General features: G+C 32.2%; 1 protein-coding gene across 1 annotated transcript; it reads right to left on the bottom strand.

The window, feature by feature from the left end:
- Positions 1-459: 459 nt before the first annotated feature.
- On the bottom strand, positions 460-16,769 carry FRG1 (FSHD region gene 1). Its single transcript, XM_039839287.1, has 9 exons — positions 16,464-16,769; positions 14,377-14,447; positions 11,787-11,912; positions 10,874-10,931; positions 9,124-9,238; positions 6,076-6,180; positions 2,729-2,820; positions 1,784-1,894; positions 460-571 (listed from the first exon to the last, which is right to left on the bottom strand). The coding sequence occupies exons 1-9, from the start codon at positions 16,523-16,525 to the stop codon at positions 535-537; spliced, it is 777 nt and encodes a 258-aa protein (XP_039695221.1). The 5' UTR covers positions 16,526-16,769; the 3' UTR covers positions 460-534.
- Positions 16,770-17,999: the final 1,230 nt, after the last annotated feature.

Here is a 17,999-nt window from a genome sequence, read left to right as displayed (position 1 = left end):
TCTTTTGTAATATTTTCTGTTCCCATTTCACTGCCTAATGTCTGATTTCTTTCTCTCTGCTCAGCCCATTTGTTCTCATATTTTTTTGGCTTGTATGTGAATTGGGCAATATTTAAGAGGTAGAATCAAAGCCTGCTAGCTAACTGGACTGGGAGTTTCTCACTTTCTTTTAAAGGTACCGATTAAGCATCTATTGTATCAAGTAATATAAAGGAAGACTGTAAAGCAGTTAAGATGGATTCCAGAAGTAAGCTGCACAAGAAACATGTTTCATAGAGTAGCACCTCATTTATGACAGGAAATCCAGAAAAGAAAAAACTGTGGGATTTTAAGTGTGTATTCTAAGTTTCATTTCCATATTAACTAAAAAGTACACCCATGGAGAATCTCAATTAAAGTTGATTAATCTTGGTTAAACTAGCTATTAGTTCAGCAATAATTCCATAACAACCCAAGAACTCTGCAAAAACATTTCCAATGATTATTTTATTCAGAAAAGAAAGAAAGAAAGAAAAAAACCCATAAAAATCCAGGTCATTTGCAGTATCTATCAGCTTTCAATTTGGCTCTCCTGTTTAAACAAAGACAAATAATAAAAATTAATCTATGTAAAACATGCTATATATAGTCAATTGCTGCTAAATTCATGTTTAGAAACTGTTCTCAACTTTGGTTACTATATTACTATAACATTTATATTAAAATATTTTAATTAAAATTTTACCTTTCAATTTTATGTTTTATACTAAATGGATTCTATTCTTATGAAATTCTTTTCCTAATCTCCAACAAATATAGCCTAAGGACTTTTTTCAATCACAATAGCAATTTTAATTACCTCTGAATTTAAGCATGCCCTCAACTTCTATTTAAAAGAGTGGCAATGTTATATTTTCATAAGTGATAAAAGTTATAGGACACAGATCTCCTATTTCTTTTGAGTCTATAACCTGATTATTTTTATATCCCTTTCTTGATTTCTTAGAACTAGATACTACATGCTAATTTGCTGAAGTGGAAAAAATTCTTACATCATTTACTGACTTAAGGTAAAAATTTGATCAACTAGTTAACAGGAATATATGATAAAGCATTGTCTTTATCAAGTAATGTAAAGAAATGTTTTAAAGGGCTAATTTTGCAACACAGGACTTGAATAAGTGGCAGGAGATTACCAAATTCTCTTTCAATTTGGCACTTATTTGATTTATAGTTGTAAGCTCACAGCTAAACCTATTTTTTTTTTATGTTTAATCTAGGACATTACTTACCTAAATAGAAATAGTAATAAATAAATATTAATAATGTACTAGGATAACTATCCTTCGCACATCTGAATTCAACTTAATAAAAGTGCTTCACTTTCATTTATTTAATTTTACACTTACTAATATTAAAACTATTTCCATTTAATTTTTAAGAACTCTACTATTCTAATAGAACCCACTGAATTTTGAAATTTGTCAAACTACTTCTTCCTAGCCCTTGTTCTAATAGTTATAAAAAGATGATGGCAATATCAAAATAAAGTTATGAAGATCAGTTAAATCTTAATTTCTTATAGCAAAATATGTAAGTACTTGGAATCTGGCTTTTTTATATATTCTTTTTTGGTTGTCTTTTCCCAAACTTATGTCATTTTTAGGTAATATTACTATATTCACAAATTAGAAATAAAGACAAAAATTTGAAAACTATAATAATCCAAAAAGAACATCGTTTTTATATATACCACTTCTACTGGCTACTGAAAGTAGCTGAAAATAAGTAAAAATATACCTACCTATCCAGAAGTGTTTCATGCAAAAATCCATCTTTCCGGGCCTTTTTAAGAATTTTACTGTCTTCTTTACTTATTTTAAGTTTGTGGTCTTGGAAGCTTTGAAATTTCTTCCTGTTAAGAAAATGTCTTTCTTGAAAAATATCTCAAACTTTGATTACATGTTTACTAATGAACTTAAAATTTAAAAATGTTTTTCATTTATTAAAAAACATCTAATTGTATTTCTTTAAAAATATAGAGCTTTTCAACTACAAAGATGACCTTAGTGTGCATCAAAAGGGCAGCTGTTTGGGTAGCTGTACAAAGCCTCGATTTCTTTTTTTTTAAGAAATAAAAATATTTAATAGTGGGCAGCATAATCCATATAGCATAGAATAAACAACTGATTAAATTATTCAAGAAGTAAAGTAGAAAATATTCAATTAATTAAACTGGACATCTTGTCTTTAAATATCAGATGTCAATGAGATATATAAAACATCTGTCACAGAAGTTGAGTCATTAACAGGACATTCAAATGTTATATGTTAGTTTCCTTAATTTTCTCTTCTTTCCAAAGGCAATATTCTGCTTATGTCCAAGATTCATCACTGTGTCTTCTTCCCCGAAGAAACAAAGCCTCACTTCTACCAGGGAATGTTGGCTGGAGTCCCCTGTGTCCTGGCTATGGAACAGTATGTGGTTGGCATTATGTACTGACATTAAGTTATAGCCATTCTATTAATTAATAGGAAGAATAGACTAACTCAAGTGACTTTAGCTTTGAAAGCTAGCAGGATAATTAGGGAAACTGAAGGCTTGAGAAAAGGAAAGCATTTAGCTCGGTGCTTTGTTCTAGAGTTTACATTCTGCTGTCTCTTCCTGTCCTTCAGGTATTGTATTTTAGGCTCCCCGAGAAGCACTTCCCTGTCAAATCTGGAGGTTTAAAAGGAAAAGAATACATACACATAATTGATTTCACACTGTTTAACATTTCCTTTGTCTTCTTCAGGAATATCATCTTTTTTCTTAGTTTCTCTTTCAGCACAGGATCTAATCTGGATATTCAAGATGAGAACCCAACAAGTGACACATTTATCTTACTCCTTCCTCACTTTACTTATTACATAAAAACATTCTAGGTGATTTCTTATGCAAAAGAGAATTAACTTACTGAGCAATTAGATTCAGAAAAAGACAGGTTCTAGATGTATTTATATATATATAATTTGTATAAATAATTACTATGATATGTTTCTCTAGAGCCCTTGCATCAGAAACACTACAGAAAAATTATTTGAAAAACGTTTTACAGATCAGATCCTGCTGAGTAATTTGGCAATAATTGAACTAATTAATTTTGGCCTCAAAGTAAATTTAGGACCAAGTTATCCCTATTAGTGTTTATTTTATAATACTGAAAGTTTGATAGTATCTATTTTACTTTGCATAAGCTATTACCAAATACATTAAAACATTTAACATAACAAAATTTGTTTTATATCCTCCTTATATCCTCATAAGTTTTGACTGATATTTACTATCACATGCCATAAATGGATACAGATACAGTAATTAGGATTAACTGAGTAAGGCAAGGAAGGGGACGGTATTTAGGTCTTTTAAACTGGCAATTTGCAATCCAAAGTACCCACATATCCAAAGTGATCTTTGCAGTTCAGAGTTCAATTCCAAGAGTGCTTAGAAAGCGGTGACCAATAATGCATGTGCCAGTTATATGTGTACGACAGTTTTGGTTAGAGCAGTCCTAGAAGACCTGGAGAAATTCCAGGCCAGGGCTTGTGACACACCACTTTCGGCAAGAAGAAACGTGTTCTTATAGATAAGGCCACACCATAAAGGTGGACGGCTGAAACACCAGCAGAGCCTGCAATGCGGAAAGAGTCCTGGATTATCATGGCTCAGAGCTTCTAGGTACTTGATTAACCAAACAGACCCAGGGAAATAGATAAATACTTCACATAAAAAAATGGTTGTAATTCATGATAAATACAGCACAGTGTTTTTTTCCCCCCATATAAGTGCAAAGTACGGCACATATATTTGCATTGTGTCTTTGGTAATCATACTTTTATAATGTAATCCAGATGAAAAATAATTTAAACAAGATACAATAAAATCAAATATAAATAAATAAAATTAAAAATAGGTAAGTTAGAAATCCACCAGCATTTTTCTAATGACCTGAGAAGCAGAGCAGTATGAAATGTCAGAGTAGTTTCTAGAGTTAGTTGGGCCTGGGAACACATCCTGTCTCTACCATAACTAGCTGTGTGACTTTCATGAACTGACTGGTTAAAACAGGTGTAGATGTAAGGAAGGGCAAAGGCTGTTTCCTCGTCTGTGGAGTTCAAAAGAAATAGCCATCTCACAGAACATTATGATTAAAGAAGGTAGTGCATGTGCTCCATTCAGCAAAGTGTCTGCAGCTACTTTAGTTTTGTTTCTGTACCTGAAAAATATTATGACTTAGACTTTTCAAAATATAACAGGATTATCTAAGTTTTAGATGAAAATTACTTGTGACCCTGGTGGCAAAATGTCTTTTGAGAAAACTACGGAAGATATAATACTGAAATTTCTAATTTTCGTGCTGTCTAGAGTGGTATTTCTTTCTCCATCAATCAATGCTAAATGATGAAGAATTACTGGTATTATCATTCTTCTTTAAAAAGATAATTGATATTTTGCAAAGTAAAAAGAATACTATAAGACTAAAACTGACTATTATGAAAATCAGGGACATTTAAAAAGTAAAATCAAATATATGACATGGAATTTAACACAAAGCATATACAGACACTTGACAGATGCTTTCAAATTATGCTGGTAGCAGAGAAAAATGCAACATGGATTTTTACGTTTTACTTATAAGGATTAAGGCCACTTCAGAAAAGGAAACCCCGCCTCCCAATTTATTTGAGTCTTCCTCTGGCCCTCTCTAATGCATTGCACACAGTAGATTTGGATCAGACAAGCTGCAACCTGTGACTCTCCAGCAGAGTCAAATGAGGTGTGGTTCATAATGCTCAGTATTGGAATGCTAAGAAAAAGAAAAAACAGTGCGTTAAAGAGGTGGCAGTTATTGAACCTTAAAGGCTTTCATCAAATTCCAGTTAACTACCTGATTTATCCACTTTGCAGTTTTATTCAGAATTTTACCTTGATATGAAGATGTCTATACGACTTTTTATAATGAAGTAAAACTAATAGGATTAGGGAATTTAGCCTGGAATAAAGGACTTCTATTTCCGGCTTAGTGACTGATATATTAAAAGGATTTGTTTTCTGTGCTTCATGTTTCTCCTCATGTAAAAAAAAGACTGACTTATTCATCAAAAGATCCAGAATTTGCGGGCTAAAGTTCTGAAAGTTCTATGACTTTTATATTTTAAACTGTATAGCAATAAAGATGCTCAAGTATTAAACTCAAAACAACCTAGTCACCTTCTCATACATGTTGGGAGTGTAAGTTAGTACAACCCCATACGGAGGGCATTTTGGCAGTATTTAACAAAATTACAAATGCTTATACTTCTTGACCCTGTAATTCTGCTTCTGGGAATTTATCCTCAGATATACTTGCACATCTACAAAATGATGCATTTTCAAAGTTATGTGTTGCAGCATTGTTTGTAACAGCAAAACACTGGAAATAACCTAAATTTCCATTTATAAAGAATTGATTAAATTATGGTACATCCCTAAAATGGACTATTATGTAGCTAATAAAAAGGAAGAGAGAAAACTTTCTACATAATGATAAAGGAAAATCTCGAAGATATAATGTTAAGGAAAAAAAATCAATGTCTAAAAGTATGTCTAAAGGAAGTTAACTTAGTGTAAAAAAGTAGAAAATTACAACATATTCATATTTTTGTACAGAAACTCTAAAAGCCTGTAGGAGATGGGAAACATGTTTATATATACATATATTGAAAAATTTTTGAACTATATGACCATATCATTTACTTAAAAAATTAAATTTTAAAATGCAGGCAAGAAAAAAATATAGGCCTAAAAAGCATGTGGAACTATTCAGAAAAAACATACTAATACATGGAAATAATAGCAAGGTAGCTCACAGATGTGGTAATTTTTCTACCACATGGTGCAAATAAGCCATCAGTTTTAGGATTTATACTTTAAAAAAGGGTTTATTTGGAGTATACTATAAAAAGTTATAAAATAAACCTTTAAAGTGATAGTAAATGACTATTCAAGATTTTAAAGAGCTACAGTCATACCATATGGGAGATATGTATTAGTCTATAGAAAAATGTCATGATTACCTTTATCATTTCTTCTTCTCCTGCTGTTTTACTTTTTGCTTCTATATCACCTGCTTCATTGCATCTAATAAAGCAACTATTTGAGGCCAATAAAGCCATTTTCCCCTAAATAAAATAAAAACAAAAAATAGTTATGAGAATACCTGCAAAAGAATTCTTATGTTTTGAGACTAAATTAATTTTTTTCTCCATGAGTCTAAAAGTAATCAGGATAAAAGAATTTGGAGAAAACCTGGAAAATAAACATGTAGAAAACTAAAATCACCTATAATCTTATTACTCAAAGATAACCACAATAAATGTTTTTAGTATATTCTATTAGTAGGACTAAAATCTAACTAGATAAAATAAAATTCTTTCTTTTGGTTTAAAAGATCTATGGAGGATATAACTAATTTAGTTGAGTTTGAAAAAAATTAGCTTTAAAGACAATGTAAAATTATAATATAATGCACAATACTTTATACAAATAGTTGTTTTAAGTAGAATTTTTCTTAATAATTAGACAAGATAAGAATATATCATATAAAAGCTAGTCTTTAGTGCCTTTAATTTACTGCTCAGAACTTTAAGAATCAATGTCTGAGGGACTTTTGTGTATGGAAATACTCATATCTTTTTTAGTTGTTTAATGTTCAATGTATTATACTGATTCTGATAAATAAAACTTTGAAAACTAAGTTTCTTGTGTATCTAAACCTAGATTATAAATTTGATTAATTAAACTCTCTTACAAAACAAGGTTTAATTATTAACTTGTACATGGTTGATTCTTTTGGAAAACTTTGCATAACTTGGAACTTCAGACAAAATATTAAAATGCAATTATTACAAAATGTATTAATAACCTTATATCCAGTAACAAAAATGGTAATAACATGTATCTGACTTAATTTCTTATTCAAGGTGGCAAGGGCTGGGTTTTCTGTCATCCGATGACTCTTAGTGAGCTTAGATATGAGCTATATAGTCCAAGGTGATTTAAACCTCGGCTGATGACCTTTCAGCTGAGTCACTTTTTGCAATAAAATTTTACTTGTCACGTCAGGGACTTTTAAGTTGCTTTCATTTATTTAATTTAAATTTTTAAAACTTAGTGTCTTTCCCAAACATAAAGTGAAATGAACTTCCCTTAAGTTCTGAATGAGTGGTAATATGTGACTCATCATCCTGACCTTATAACGGCCTTTTCTGTTGATATAATTTTTATCATAAGTATCTCAGTAATTTAGTAGGATCATTTACAAAGGGTTGCAATCTATGAGTGGTTCATGAAATCAATTTAGTAGGTCTTTGACCAGAATGGGGGCGGGGAGACAGAAAGAGAGGTAAAACAGAATAGAAAATAGTAGAGTATATAACATATAGTTAAATAAGTATTGTTAAGTACAACCCTTGCTTCATTTATACATACGTGTATTACTGGGCTACATGTAAAATTGTTTTTCTCAGTGAACTGGAGTCAAAAGAGTTTAAAAGTTAGTGACCAGAGATTTTATCCTAGGGGATGAGGGAATAAACCTAAGTAATTAAGTCTTTTTTTTTGGTGGGGGAGGGGGTTTGCTTGGCTAATTTATCATCTTGGCTAATTTATCATCTATTTTGCATTTGTAATTGTATATTACCACTGCTGCTACCCCACTACCAAACTCTTGTTCCACTTGGTGCCCACTGGTCCTTCCTGTTCTTGATATAGTATCTACCTTTTAGGGGATTGTTTAGCTCTCATATATTTTTGTTCAATCTTTACTGCTTACACAAATAGAAAAAAGAACTTATGTATTCTAAATAAACAGACATAGACTTAAAACAAAATTCCAGTATCTTAGAACTTGCCTGCTTACTAAAATTAACAAAAATTAATATCTTATTCCTTCTTTTGTATTAAAACTATTTTTTCTATACCATGTGCTTTTCTCTTTGAGCTTCATTATAACTCAAAAATGTTTACAGACTAAATTAATTTCAATGAATTATTATCACTATTTATTATTTTATGCACAAACTATCATAACCTGGCCAGCGGCCGCCCACTTAAGCTGTGTCCTCTTAATACAGTCTCTAATGTTTATAAAAGTATACTTAATTTCTGTTAAGATATTCCTGAACTATCACAGTCTCTAATGTTTATAAAAGTATACTTAATTTCTGCTAAGATATTTCCTTCTCCAAGATGTAAAATTGGCCACCCTCTAATGAGTCCTGGTTGTTTAATAGAAAATAAGAGACCCAAATCTAGGTATTAAGGGTGGACACAAATGATGATAAGCAAAAGTACTACTGCTATTTTTGTTGCACTATTTTTGGAGATCTTTTTAAGGTTATGAGTTCACATTGGTTTTTTTCTTATTTATTTAAATTAAATTTATTGGGGGTGACATTGTTTAATAAAATTATATAGGTTTCAAGTGTATAGTTCAATAATACATCACATGCATACTGAATTTTGTGTTCACCACCCAAATATCCTTCTGTTCCCATATATTTGACCTCTTTAATCTTATCTGCCTCCCCCGCCTTTCCCTCTGATAACCATTAAACTGTTATCTGTGTTTATGAATTTTTGTTTGTCTTGTTTTTGTTGCTCAGTTTTATATTCCACATATGCGTAAAATCATATGGTTCTCAACTTTTTCAATCTGACATATTTTGCTTAGCATGATAATCTCAGGATCCATCCATGTTGTTGTAAATGGCAGTATTTCAACTTTTCTTATGACTGAATAATATTTGACTTTCTTTTTAAAAATTTTTAAGTTTATTGGGGTAACATTGGTTAATACAATTATATAATTTTCAGGTGTACATTATCATTTGACATCTGTATATTCTATTGTGTGTTTACCACCCAAAGTCCAGTTTCCTTCCGCTACCATATATTTGATCCCCTTTACCCACTTCACCCTGCCCCTAAACCCTGTATTTGACTCCCTTTACCCCACCCATCTCCCCGCTCTTCCCCTACCCGACTAGTAATCACTAGTCTAGAGTAATTTGACTTTCTCTTAATTAAATTGACAAGCAACTTTTATAATTACTAGCACTTACATCTTGAAAGACCGGTTCCCATTGTTCTCTTGGTCCAATTGCATCTGAACGCCCAACAACAAGTCCATCTGAATTTATACCAAGGTATTTTCCATAGCCAGATTTCAGGGCAATTCTTCAGATAAATAAAATAAACAAATGTTAAAAACTGAGAGAAAGAAAGTTAAACATGGAACATAAAAATATGTGTGTGTGTGTAAAATTCAGACTAGCCACAGTCCAAATGTTCAAAAGCCACATGTGGCTAGTGGCTATCACACTGGACAGAGTAGTTCAATATGTAAATTTTATAGTTTTTTATTATAGGCATTATATATTAACAAACATTTTCTAAATTCATTATTTTTTAAATATACTACTTTTAATGGATATGTAATGTTCTGTTACAGATGTATTAAAATGTACTTTTTCTGCTGTTTTAAATAGTGATGCTAGTACCTTTTCTGTACATAAAATTGCTATTTTATTGTTAGAAAAGATTCCTATTAGGGAAATTACTGGATCAAAGGGCATTAACTTTAAAGTTTCTATATATACTGCTAAACTACTTTCCAGAAAAAATTTGTATCAACTTCATTCTCACCCCAGATTAGGAGAATATCTTTTTACCATATATCTGTTTACATTATGCCTTTTAAAAAATTAGAAAATCTGATAGGAGAAAAAGGGTATCCTATTTAATTTGTATTTTAATTATTATTTTGAGTGATATTTGTACTTTTCCATTTTAGTTTTTAAATGATCTTTTTGTCCATTTTTCTACTGGGGTCTTACTGTTTTTCTTAGTGTTATGAATCCTGTACATAGATATGGAGAATAAAAACTCATTGCCTATTATGGTCATTGCATATATTGTCCTCATTTGAATATTTATTTTGTTTATAATGTTTTTTGTTTTCACTTGTAAAGAAGTTTGTGTTTATTGGTTTTGCTTCTGCTGCTGCTTCTTTTCTTTAAAAGTCATTCACCATACTTACTGGCCATTCAAAGAAAATACAGACATAATTATCTTAATGTGGTTTTTTTAAAGAAAAATATGATTTCTAATTTTTTAGCTTACCAATCCCCTGTGATGCCAGGGAATTGACTTTATACTCATTTATAGGCTGATGATAATATAATGCAAATCATTATCATGTTAATGTAGCTCATTATTAAATACTGAAATTCAATTTCTATATCTACTCCTAAAATCTTATTCTGTACTTTTGTATTGTGAGAATAAAAGAGGTTAGCTTATAAAATGATTGTAAATATAATGAATAAATTATTTTGGTTTTTATGACTATGTAACATTTTCTGGGGGTTTCAACAGTATTCTTTTCTTCTATCATCCTGTTTGTCTCTTGACTTTTGACCAGTGAATTTCAATATTGTAGCAACAGCTGATAGGTTTTGTTTTGTTTCTTTTCTTCACATGTGCTTTCTAATCTATATCTTATTTGCTCTATGACATTAATCTTCATTTCTTCCAGCATAGTAATACATACTGCTAGGAATCATATGTAGGCCTTTATCTGGGGCTTTAATTCTTTTATTGCAAATGTAATTTAATAATACTTAAGTATCTACTGGATATGTAAATAATGTTATTTTTTAAAATGTCACAAAATACACTTTTCAAAAAAATTGTTTTGCTTTTTAAATCAACATTACTCTGTGGGCTTGTTAGCTAGATATTGAAATTTTTAATGAATGAAATTAAATTTAAGAAATAAAGGTTATTAGTTATAGTTCAACTCAAGCTTACCTAGAATCAGACAATTTGACAGCTGTAAACTGCTCTGGAGGACTAGGGCCCTCATCAACTACAGGAGAAAAAACATTTTGAAATAAATATGACATCTGTTATAAATAAATATGTAAAGATATTCTTTAGCTTTAAAAAATATTTTCTTTTAAAGTTAAATATGATTATAATATAATCATAATATAGTGTTAATATTATCAAGATCTACTTTATCTTCTATCACGATTGTTAGTTTTACAAACTTAATAAGATAGGTCAGCATGATATTTATTTACTTCCAAGATACCTTGTGTTTTAAAATGCAGTCAGTACACAGAAACATAAGCACTTAATATTTAAATTATGAAATGCTTTATTCATGGGATGGTCATTCAAAACAAAATATACGACTTTTTATCTTCTAATTACTTCTAATTATTTCATATCTCATTAATGCTCCCTCTGATGGGCTAAAGGGAATGAAAAAACTTTAACTTGTTGACGATGTTCCAGGTTAGTTTTAGCAAAAAGTCTGAATAATAAGGAATTCAAAACTTTGACTCAGCCAGGTTTTTTCTTTCCATATATTATTTGAATCATCATGTTGTTTTTGATTTCCATAGACACACCTCTGAAACTATAAAGAATGTTTTCAAATGCTTATACTGGAAAGAGGAAGTTGCCAATAATTGATAAATACAAAGGAAGACAAAAAGTGGAAGAATCAAATGCAATGAATTCATCTCTTCGAAATATACTTCACATTAGTTAGAATATGGCCTAAGTGAACAATTTTAATAAAATGTATACTTTAAATGGCCATTGCTTCTACCGGACACAAACCTTTTTTTTTTCAATTTTTTTGCAAGAGTTTTTTTGAGCCAAATGGATGACAGATGCAGGGGAGCAAGATCTCAAATGCTCTCACACAAACCTTCTTTATGTGGAGCTCCCAGTGTAAAAAGTCCATTGTCAAGGGCATGTATGTAGGTTCCTTTATCCATTTCAATTGCTATGGTTCCTGAAATTTCACCGAAGTTTGTTACTGTCCACCAAATTCCTAAAAAATAAAATCAATACTTAAAATTCATATTTTAGATTTGACACAAGATTCTTACTTGTTGCTGTTGTTAATGTTATAACTTACTTTCTAAAAACTTTATTTTGCAGTTTTAAGAAAATAATACAGAGGTCTTATATACCCCTAACTCACTTTCTCTCAATGGTAACATCTTACATAAGTTTGATATGATCATACAATATCAAAACCAGGACACTGACACAATCCATTAAATTAATCTCAGGCTACAGGGTCCATATACAGAAATGAGTTGTATATCTATATACTACCAGCAAACAATTGGAAAATAAAATTTAAACATTCTACTTACAGTAGTGTAAAATTATAAAATACGTAAGAATTTAGAAAAGACATGCAAGACTCCTATACTAAAAACTGCAAATTATTGAGTCAATGCTGTTATATCAACTTTAACCAAATGTTCTAGATTTAATACAATTCCCCCAGAAAATCCAACAGGTTTTATTGTAGAAAGTGAAAAATTGATTATAAATTTATATGGAAATACAAAAGACCCAGAACAGTCTAAAAAATTTTGAAAAGTATAAATTTGAGGACTCACACCATCTAATTTCCAGACTTTACTAAGTGACAGTAATTAAGACAAATATATCAATAGAATAGACAAACCAATAGAACAGAGTCTAGAAACAGACCAACACATATAAAGTCGACTGTTTTTTTGACCGATACCAAAGCAGTTTAATGGGGAAAGGAAAGTCTATTCAACAGTGATGCTGGAACAACTGGATATAAATATGGGGGGAAAAAAAGAAAGAACCCTGAACCCTACCATCCAATATACTAAAAATTAATTTGCGATGTGTCACAGATCTAATGTAAAAACCCAAACTATGAAGCCTCTAAAAGAAAATGTGCAAGAATATCTATGTGACCTTGGGGAAAGCAAAGATTTTTTTAGAATGGAGAAATAGGGTGGTAGCCATAACAGAAAAAAAAATTGGGCTTTATAAAAATTAAAAACTTCTGCTTATCAAAAATAAAACCTTTAAAAAAGCGAAGTCAAACCACAGACTGAGAGAAAAGACTGATAACATTATTTTAATACTTTCTTAGTTGGAGTGTAAAATGGTAAAACCACTTTTGAAAATCGCTGGCAATTTCTTTTATAGGTAAATATTCACCTATCCTTTGACACAGAAATTTTATACCTAGATATCTACCTACTCAAGATATTTATCCTAATTTTAGAATTGTTGATTTGTTATTTCAAAAATATGTTAAAACTTTCTAGAATATTAGCTTTATACAGTTTCACATAAAATGTAAAGGACCCATCATTTATGAAATTTCAAAAATGAAACTTGCCAAGTTTTGAAAGAGAAATAATTGTTTTAAAGTAAAGGTTGGAAAAGATAGAAGGACTAAATGGAAAACAGGTCGCTTAAGTGTGTTTGGGTCAGTTTATTTCTGGTACCATTTACAGGCTATCTTGATTCTGTTCTGTTTAAGATTTTCATTCATTTCACAGTATACAAAATAATTATTTTTACTGTGAATATATTTCTTTTAAAGATACACAAATCACTGGCACCTACGATTAAAATATATATATATATGCTCAAAAAAAAAAAAATACAGTAGGTCCTCGAATAACGTTTCTAACATTGGTGAGAAAAAAAAATTGATTCCGGGTCAGGGCCACTGTCTGTGTGGAGTTGGCATGTATGCAAGGATTTTCTCCCACATCTCAAAGATGTGCATATGAGGTGAACTGGCATGTATGTTGTCCCCAGTCTGAGTGAGTGTGAGAGTGAGTGTAGGTGTGGGTGTGAGTGCGCTCTGCAATGGAAGGACATCCTGTCCCGGGTTGGAAAATAATATCTTATTTGTTTTTATTAATTTTTCTTAAATGTATATATAGTTCATATTTATTTCAGTGTTTACTATTAGAAGTGTTTTGGGTTTTTATTTAGAAGTATGGTGATGTTCTTGTGACCAGAAATATGCCGTAGAGTCTTAACTTTAGATTATATCAATTAGCTTAGGGTAAAATTGATCTTGTCATACTGTTATTTTGCTTAAAGTTGCAGTTTCTAAGAACCTATTGACAAGATAAGTAAGGATTTACTGTAATTTGTAAAATATATTTGGTTAAATAATATTTATCTATATTAGGCCTTTAAAATTATATCTCAGAATCTTTGGGTTAAATTAGTCTAGTGGCATCTATTAAATCAGAGAGCTATGTTTCCTCTCTCCTGTGCTTTATTCTCGTAATGAAGAAAGGCATCAATGGCATCTACCATGCTAGAAAATAAATCTATAACCATAAATAATGCTTGAGCATTATACTACAAATATAAATAGGCCATAAATTCTTTCTATTTTCTTCTTATTACACATTTCTAAGAAAATATTTTTAAAGGGATCTCAACCAATGTTAATTTTTCTCAGAATAAAGTATAGAAAACTGACTCACCAACAATATCAAGTTGGGTTTCTTCATCATCTTCTCTTTTTCTCTTCTTCTCTTTGCTCTTTTTCTTCTTACTACAGGAGATAATTTATATAGATGAGTTTAGATACGTTGATTTGCATATTAAATATCACAAGATGGAATCTTAGAAGAATCTTTTAAGTTGTACATTAATTTATAAATTATTGATTTATAATGATTTGCATTGATCTACCTTTTTAATATGGAGAAGTCCCTTCTGATCCTGTACATATTGTATTATAGTTAAGAGAACAGAGTCTGGAGCCAGCCTGCCTGATTTTAAATCCTTATTCTGTCACTTCTTAGCTCTCTGATTTCTGGAAAAGTTATTTAATTTCTCTCTGAGTCAGTTTCCCTACCTGTAAAATGAGAATAATAATTTAACCTAACTCAATGTTATTTTGAGGATTAAGAGTTAATATGTACCTTCATATGTTGCTGGTGAGAATATAAAATGCTGCAGCTGCTTTGGGGTTCCTCAAAAAGTTAAATGCAGAGTTGCCATATGACCTAACAGTTTTACTCTTAGTATATAACCAAGAGAAATGAAAACATATGTCCACACAAAAACTTGTATACCTATAGCAGCATTATTCATAATAGTCCCAAAGTGGAAAAACCCAAATGTCTATCAACTGATGAATGGATAACCAAAATAAGTTATATCCAATACAATAGAATATTATTCAGCATAGAAGGAATGAGTACTGATACATACAACATGGATCAACCTTGAGAATGTTATGCTAAGAAGCCAGATACAAAAGGCCACATATATGATTCCATTTATATGAAATATTCAGAATAGGCAAATCCACAGAGACAGAAGGTAAATTAGTCATTGCCAGGGACTGGTGAGAGGATGTAGGGGTTTCCTTTGGAGATAATGAAAATGTTCAGCCACTGGGTAGTGATAGTAACCTTGTGAACATACCAAAAAACACTGAATTGTACTTTAAAAGGTTGAATTTTATAGTATATGAATTATATCTCAATAATAAAAAATAATCCCAGGGGAGATTTAAAAAAAGTTAATATGCAAAGTGCTTAGAAAGTTCTTGGCACATAAAAAAGCTATATATGTCTTAACTATGATCAAGTTATGATCATTATAAAACATACTTGTTTGCATTTTCATCATAAAGCATATTTTCAGAAGCTAACTCTCCCATCCCCACCAGGAAAATTCAGAGTAAAAGTTTCAAATTTATTCAGGATAAACTCCTCATGACTCCAGTCTTAGGCAGAGTTCTCAAGGGCATGGCTTCAGCTTGCTCCTCACTTTCCATCTCACCTAAAAGTACCAAAAACTGTTTATCACTGAGACCAGGAGGAAATGCTCAACCTTTGTAAGATCAATCAACTCCGAACAAATCTACTAATTAAAAAGAGTGTAAATATAAATGGGCAGGTATCTTTTCCTAAAAAAAAAAAAAAAAAAGGAAAAAAACAACAACAACTAAGAATCACTCTATACACTGCACAAGTTATCTCCTTTCATCTTCATAATAATCCTTTTAAAGCATCATTAATCCCCTAAATCAACGAGTAAATAGAAGCTCAAAGATATTAACAAACTTGCCGCAAATTACAATATTAGTAATTGGTGGAGTCCAGATTCGAGTCCACAGCCCCATCAAAATAATGCATTAAAATTAAGAGAAAACTTTTCAGAGGGAAAGGAGACAATAATGAAAATAATTATCCCTAATAAAGAAAGTTATTGTTATGCCCTAAGTTATCAGACTAGCAGACCCACAACAAGGTGGGGCGGGGGTGCATCAGAGGAGTCAAACTTGTGGCTCCTGGGCTATTGGTCTCTCTTTCCCGTCACTTCCCTTTTCAGGACGCGACAGCTAGGGCATGTCTTTGCGGCCTTTCTCCCCAGCTCTGTAGAGACGCAGAAACTGAGCCGCCGCATCTGCTCACCAACCCGCAAGCGGCCGGGACCAAGGCTGAGCCTACATGACAGCTCCTTAACGTTTCTGTGAGACTCGCAAGGAGGGCCAGAGAGCTGAGACTGGTCAGAAAAGAGCGTAAGAGTTTTCCGCACAAACTTCCGGCCTTACCTCTTAGCTTTGGTTCCTTTGAGCACGAGTTTGGTGGACTTCACATAGGAGTATTCAGCCATGGTTCTGGTGACACTTCTCGATAAAGAGGTGGGAGGTGGCTCAAGACAAAATACCTTGACTGGAACAGGAACAGGCGAGAGAGGCAAACAGTGGAGATGGAGGACGGTACACCCTGAAAGTGTACGCAAAAGCAGCAGTAGACGTCTCTCCTGAATCCCGGGTCTTTTTCACCCGAATATTGAGTCCCAGATAGAGTCCCACTTCCTGTTTACCGTCTGGGGCTACGGCAGCCGCAGAAGGCCCAAATGTGTCACCGTTCCTTTGCCCTGTTTTGAGAACTGAATGTTAAGGAAACCCGGGAAGACGCGCCCCCTGGTGGTTGTAGCGGGTCTAACAGAGCAGTGTTTGGCATTTCAAGCCACAGTTGAGATAACCTGCTAGGTCCTGGAAGGAGGCGACAGTTTGTTCAGCCAGAGGGTGAAATTACAATCAACCCTCCGCGTGCTGCAGGCAGTGGACTGGGCCTGACCGCCCGACGCGGCCCTGTGCATTATCTGGCCTTGGACGACTTTACAAGCCATTTCAATTCCATAAACGTTGATTGCAGTGTTTAAACTAGGGAGACGAGTGATGTGCTACCGGAAACAATTAGGGAATAAAATAAAAGATAAGTGCCAAAATTTGGGCCTCAGATTTCACAAGTGCTCTAGGAATTTCGGTGGAAGTGGGGTGGGAGATTGGCATTGAAAACTAATGTAATCAGAAAAGTCTTTCTGTGTAGGAGGGATCTTGAGTGAGGCTTTTACAGCTTCAGTCACTTAAATGCTTCTCCTGCCTGTTCTAAACTCTTCAACGGTTTTATGATTCACCTCTCTGATTCCATTTTCTCCTCTTTCAGACCGTCTTCTCAGTGCTACCTCAGTGAACTTTCTAAAAAAAAAATAGCTGATCATTATTACTGTACCTAAAAATCTATTAAAGGCAGCCTGTTGCTTTCTGGAGGGAAAATCTTAGCATCATTTAATAAAGTATTAATGATCTGGCCTCTTTTCCCATCCCTTAGCCCTGTCACCTTAGCTCCAGTCATACTAAATCATTGGAAATGTTTGAATACTCTGTGTTTGCTTCTGCTGCCTAGAATACTACCCTTTCCTCTTACGCACCCTCTTCATGTGCCCTCTTCTTTCAACGTTTACGACAAACTCAGGTATCATTCCCTCCCCACCAAAATCAGCTTTGAATGACGTTCTGCATTTTCACAAAAGAATGGAGGAAATAGAGCTGAGATTGTAAGAAATTGATAGACATGAATAGACAACTATGTCAAAAGCCATTCGTCTGCTAAAAATATTATTATTATTTTAAATTGGATTAGCTAAATTTACTATTAAAGAGAAAAAAAGAAAAACAATGCATAAAGGGAACCCACAACGGCTACAAAGCTCTAGTGAATTTCAACTCTGTTTTATGAAATTAAAGCTACAGTTGTTATGTATCAGCCTACTTACTAGTAAACGGTGTCTATTCAATTTG

This window comes from Pteropus medius, unplaced genomic scaffold (assembly GCF_902729225.1).
Source record: "Pteropus medius unplaced genomic scaffold, Ma_sr-lr_union100, whole genome shotgun sequence".
In the NCBI taxonomy this organism is placed as follows: domain Eukaryota; kingdom Metazoa; phylum Chordata; class Mammalia; order Chiroptera; family Pteropodidae; genus Pteropus; species Pteropus medius.
The sequence above is the reverse complement of the archived record's forward strand: the minus strand, read 5'-3'. Positions and strand labels throughout refer to the sequence as shown.

What these genes read in the sequence shown, in the direction of transcription:
- FRG1 (XM_039839287.1), bottom strand. Translation starts at nt 16,525, where the DNA reads ATGGCTGAATACTCCTATGTGAAGTCCACCAAACTCGTGCTCAAAGGA. An exon ending in AACCCAACTTGATATTGTTG is followed by an intron (nt 11,913 to 14,376) that starts GTGAGTCAGTTT and finishes TTTATTTTTTAG; the next exon opens with GAATTTGGTGGACAGTAACA. An exon ending in GGGAACCGGTCTTTCAAGAT is followed by an intron (nt 6,181 to 9,123) that starts GTAAGTGCTAGT and finishes TATTTTATTTAG; the next exon opens with GGGAAAATGGCTTTATTGGC.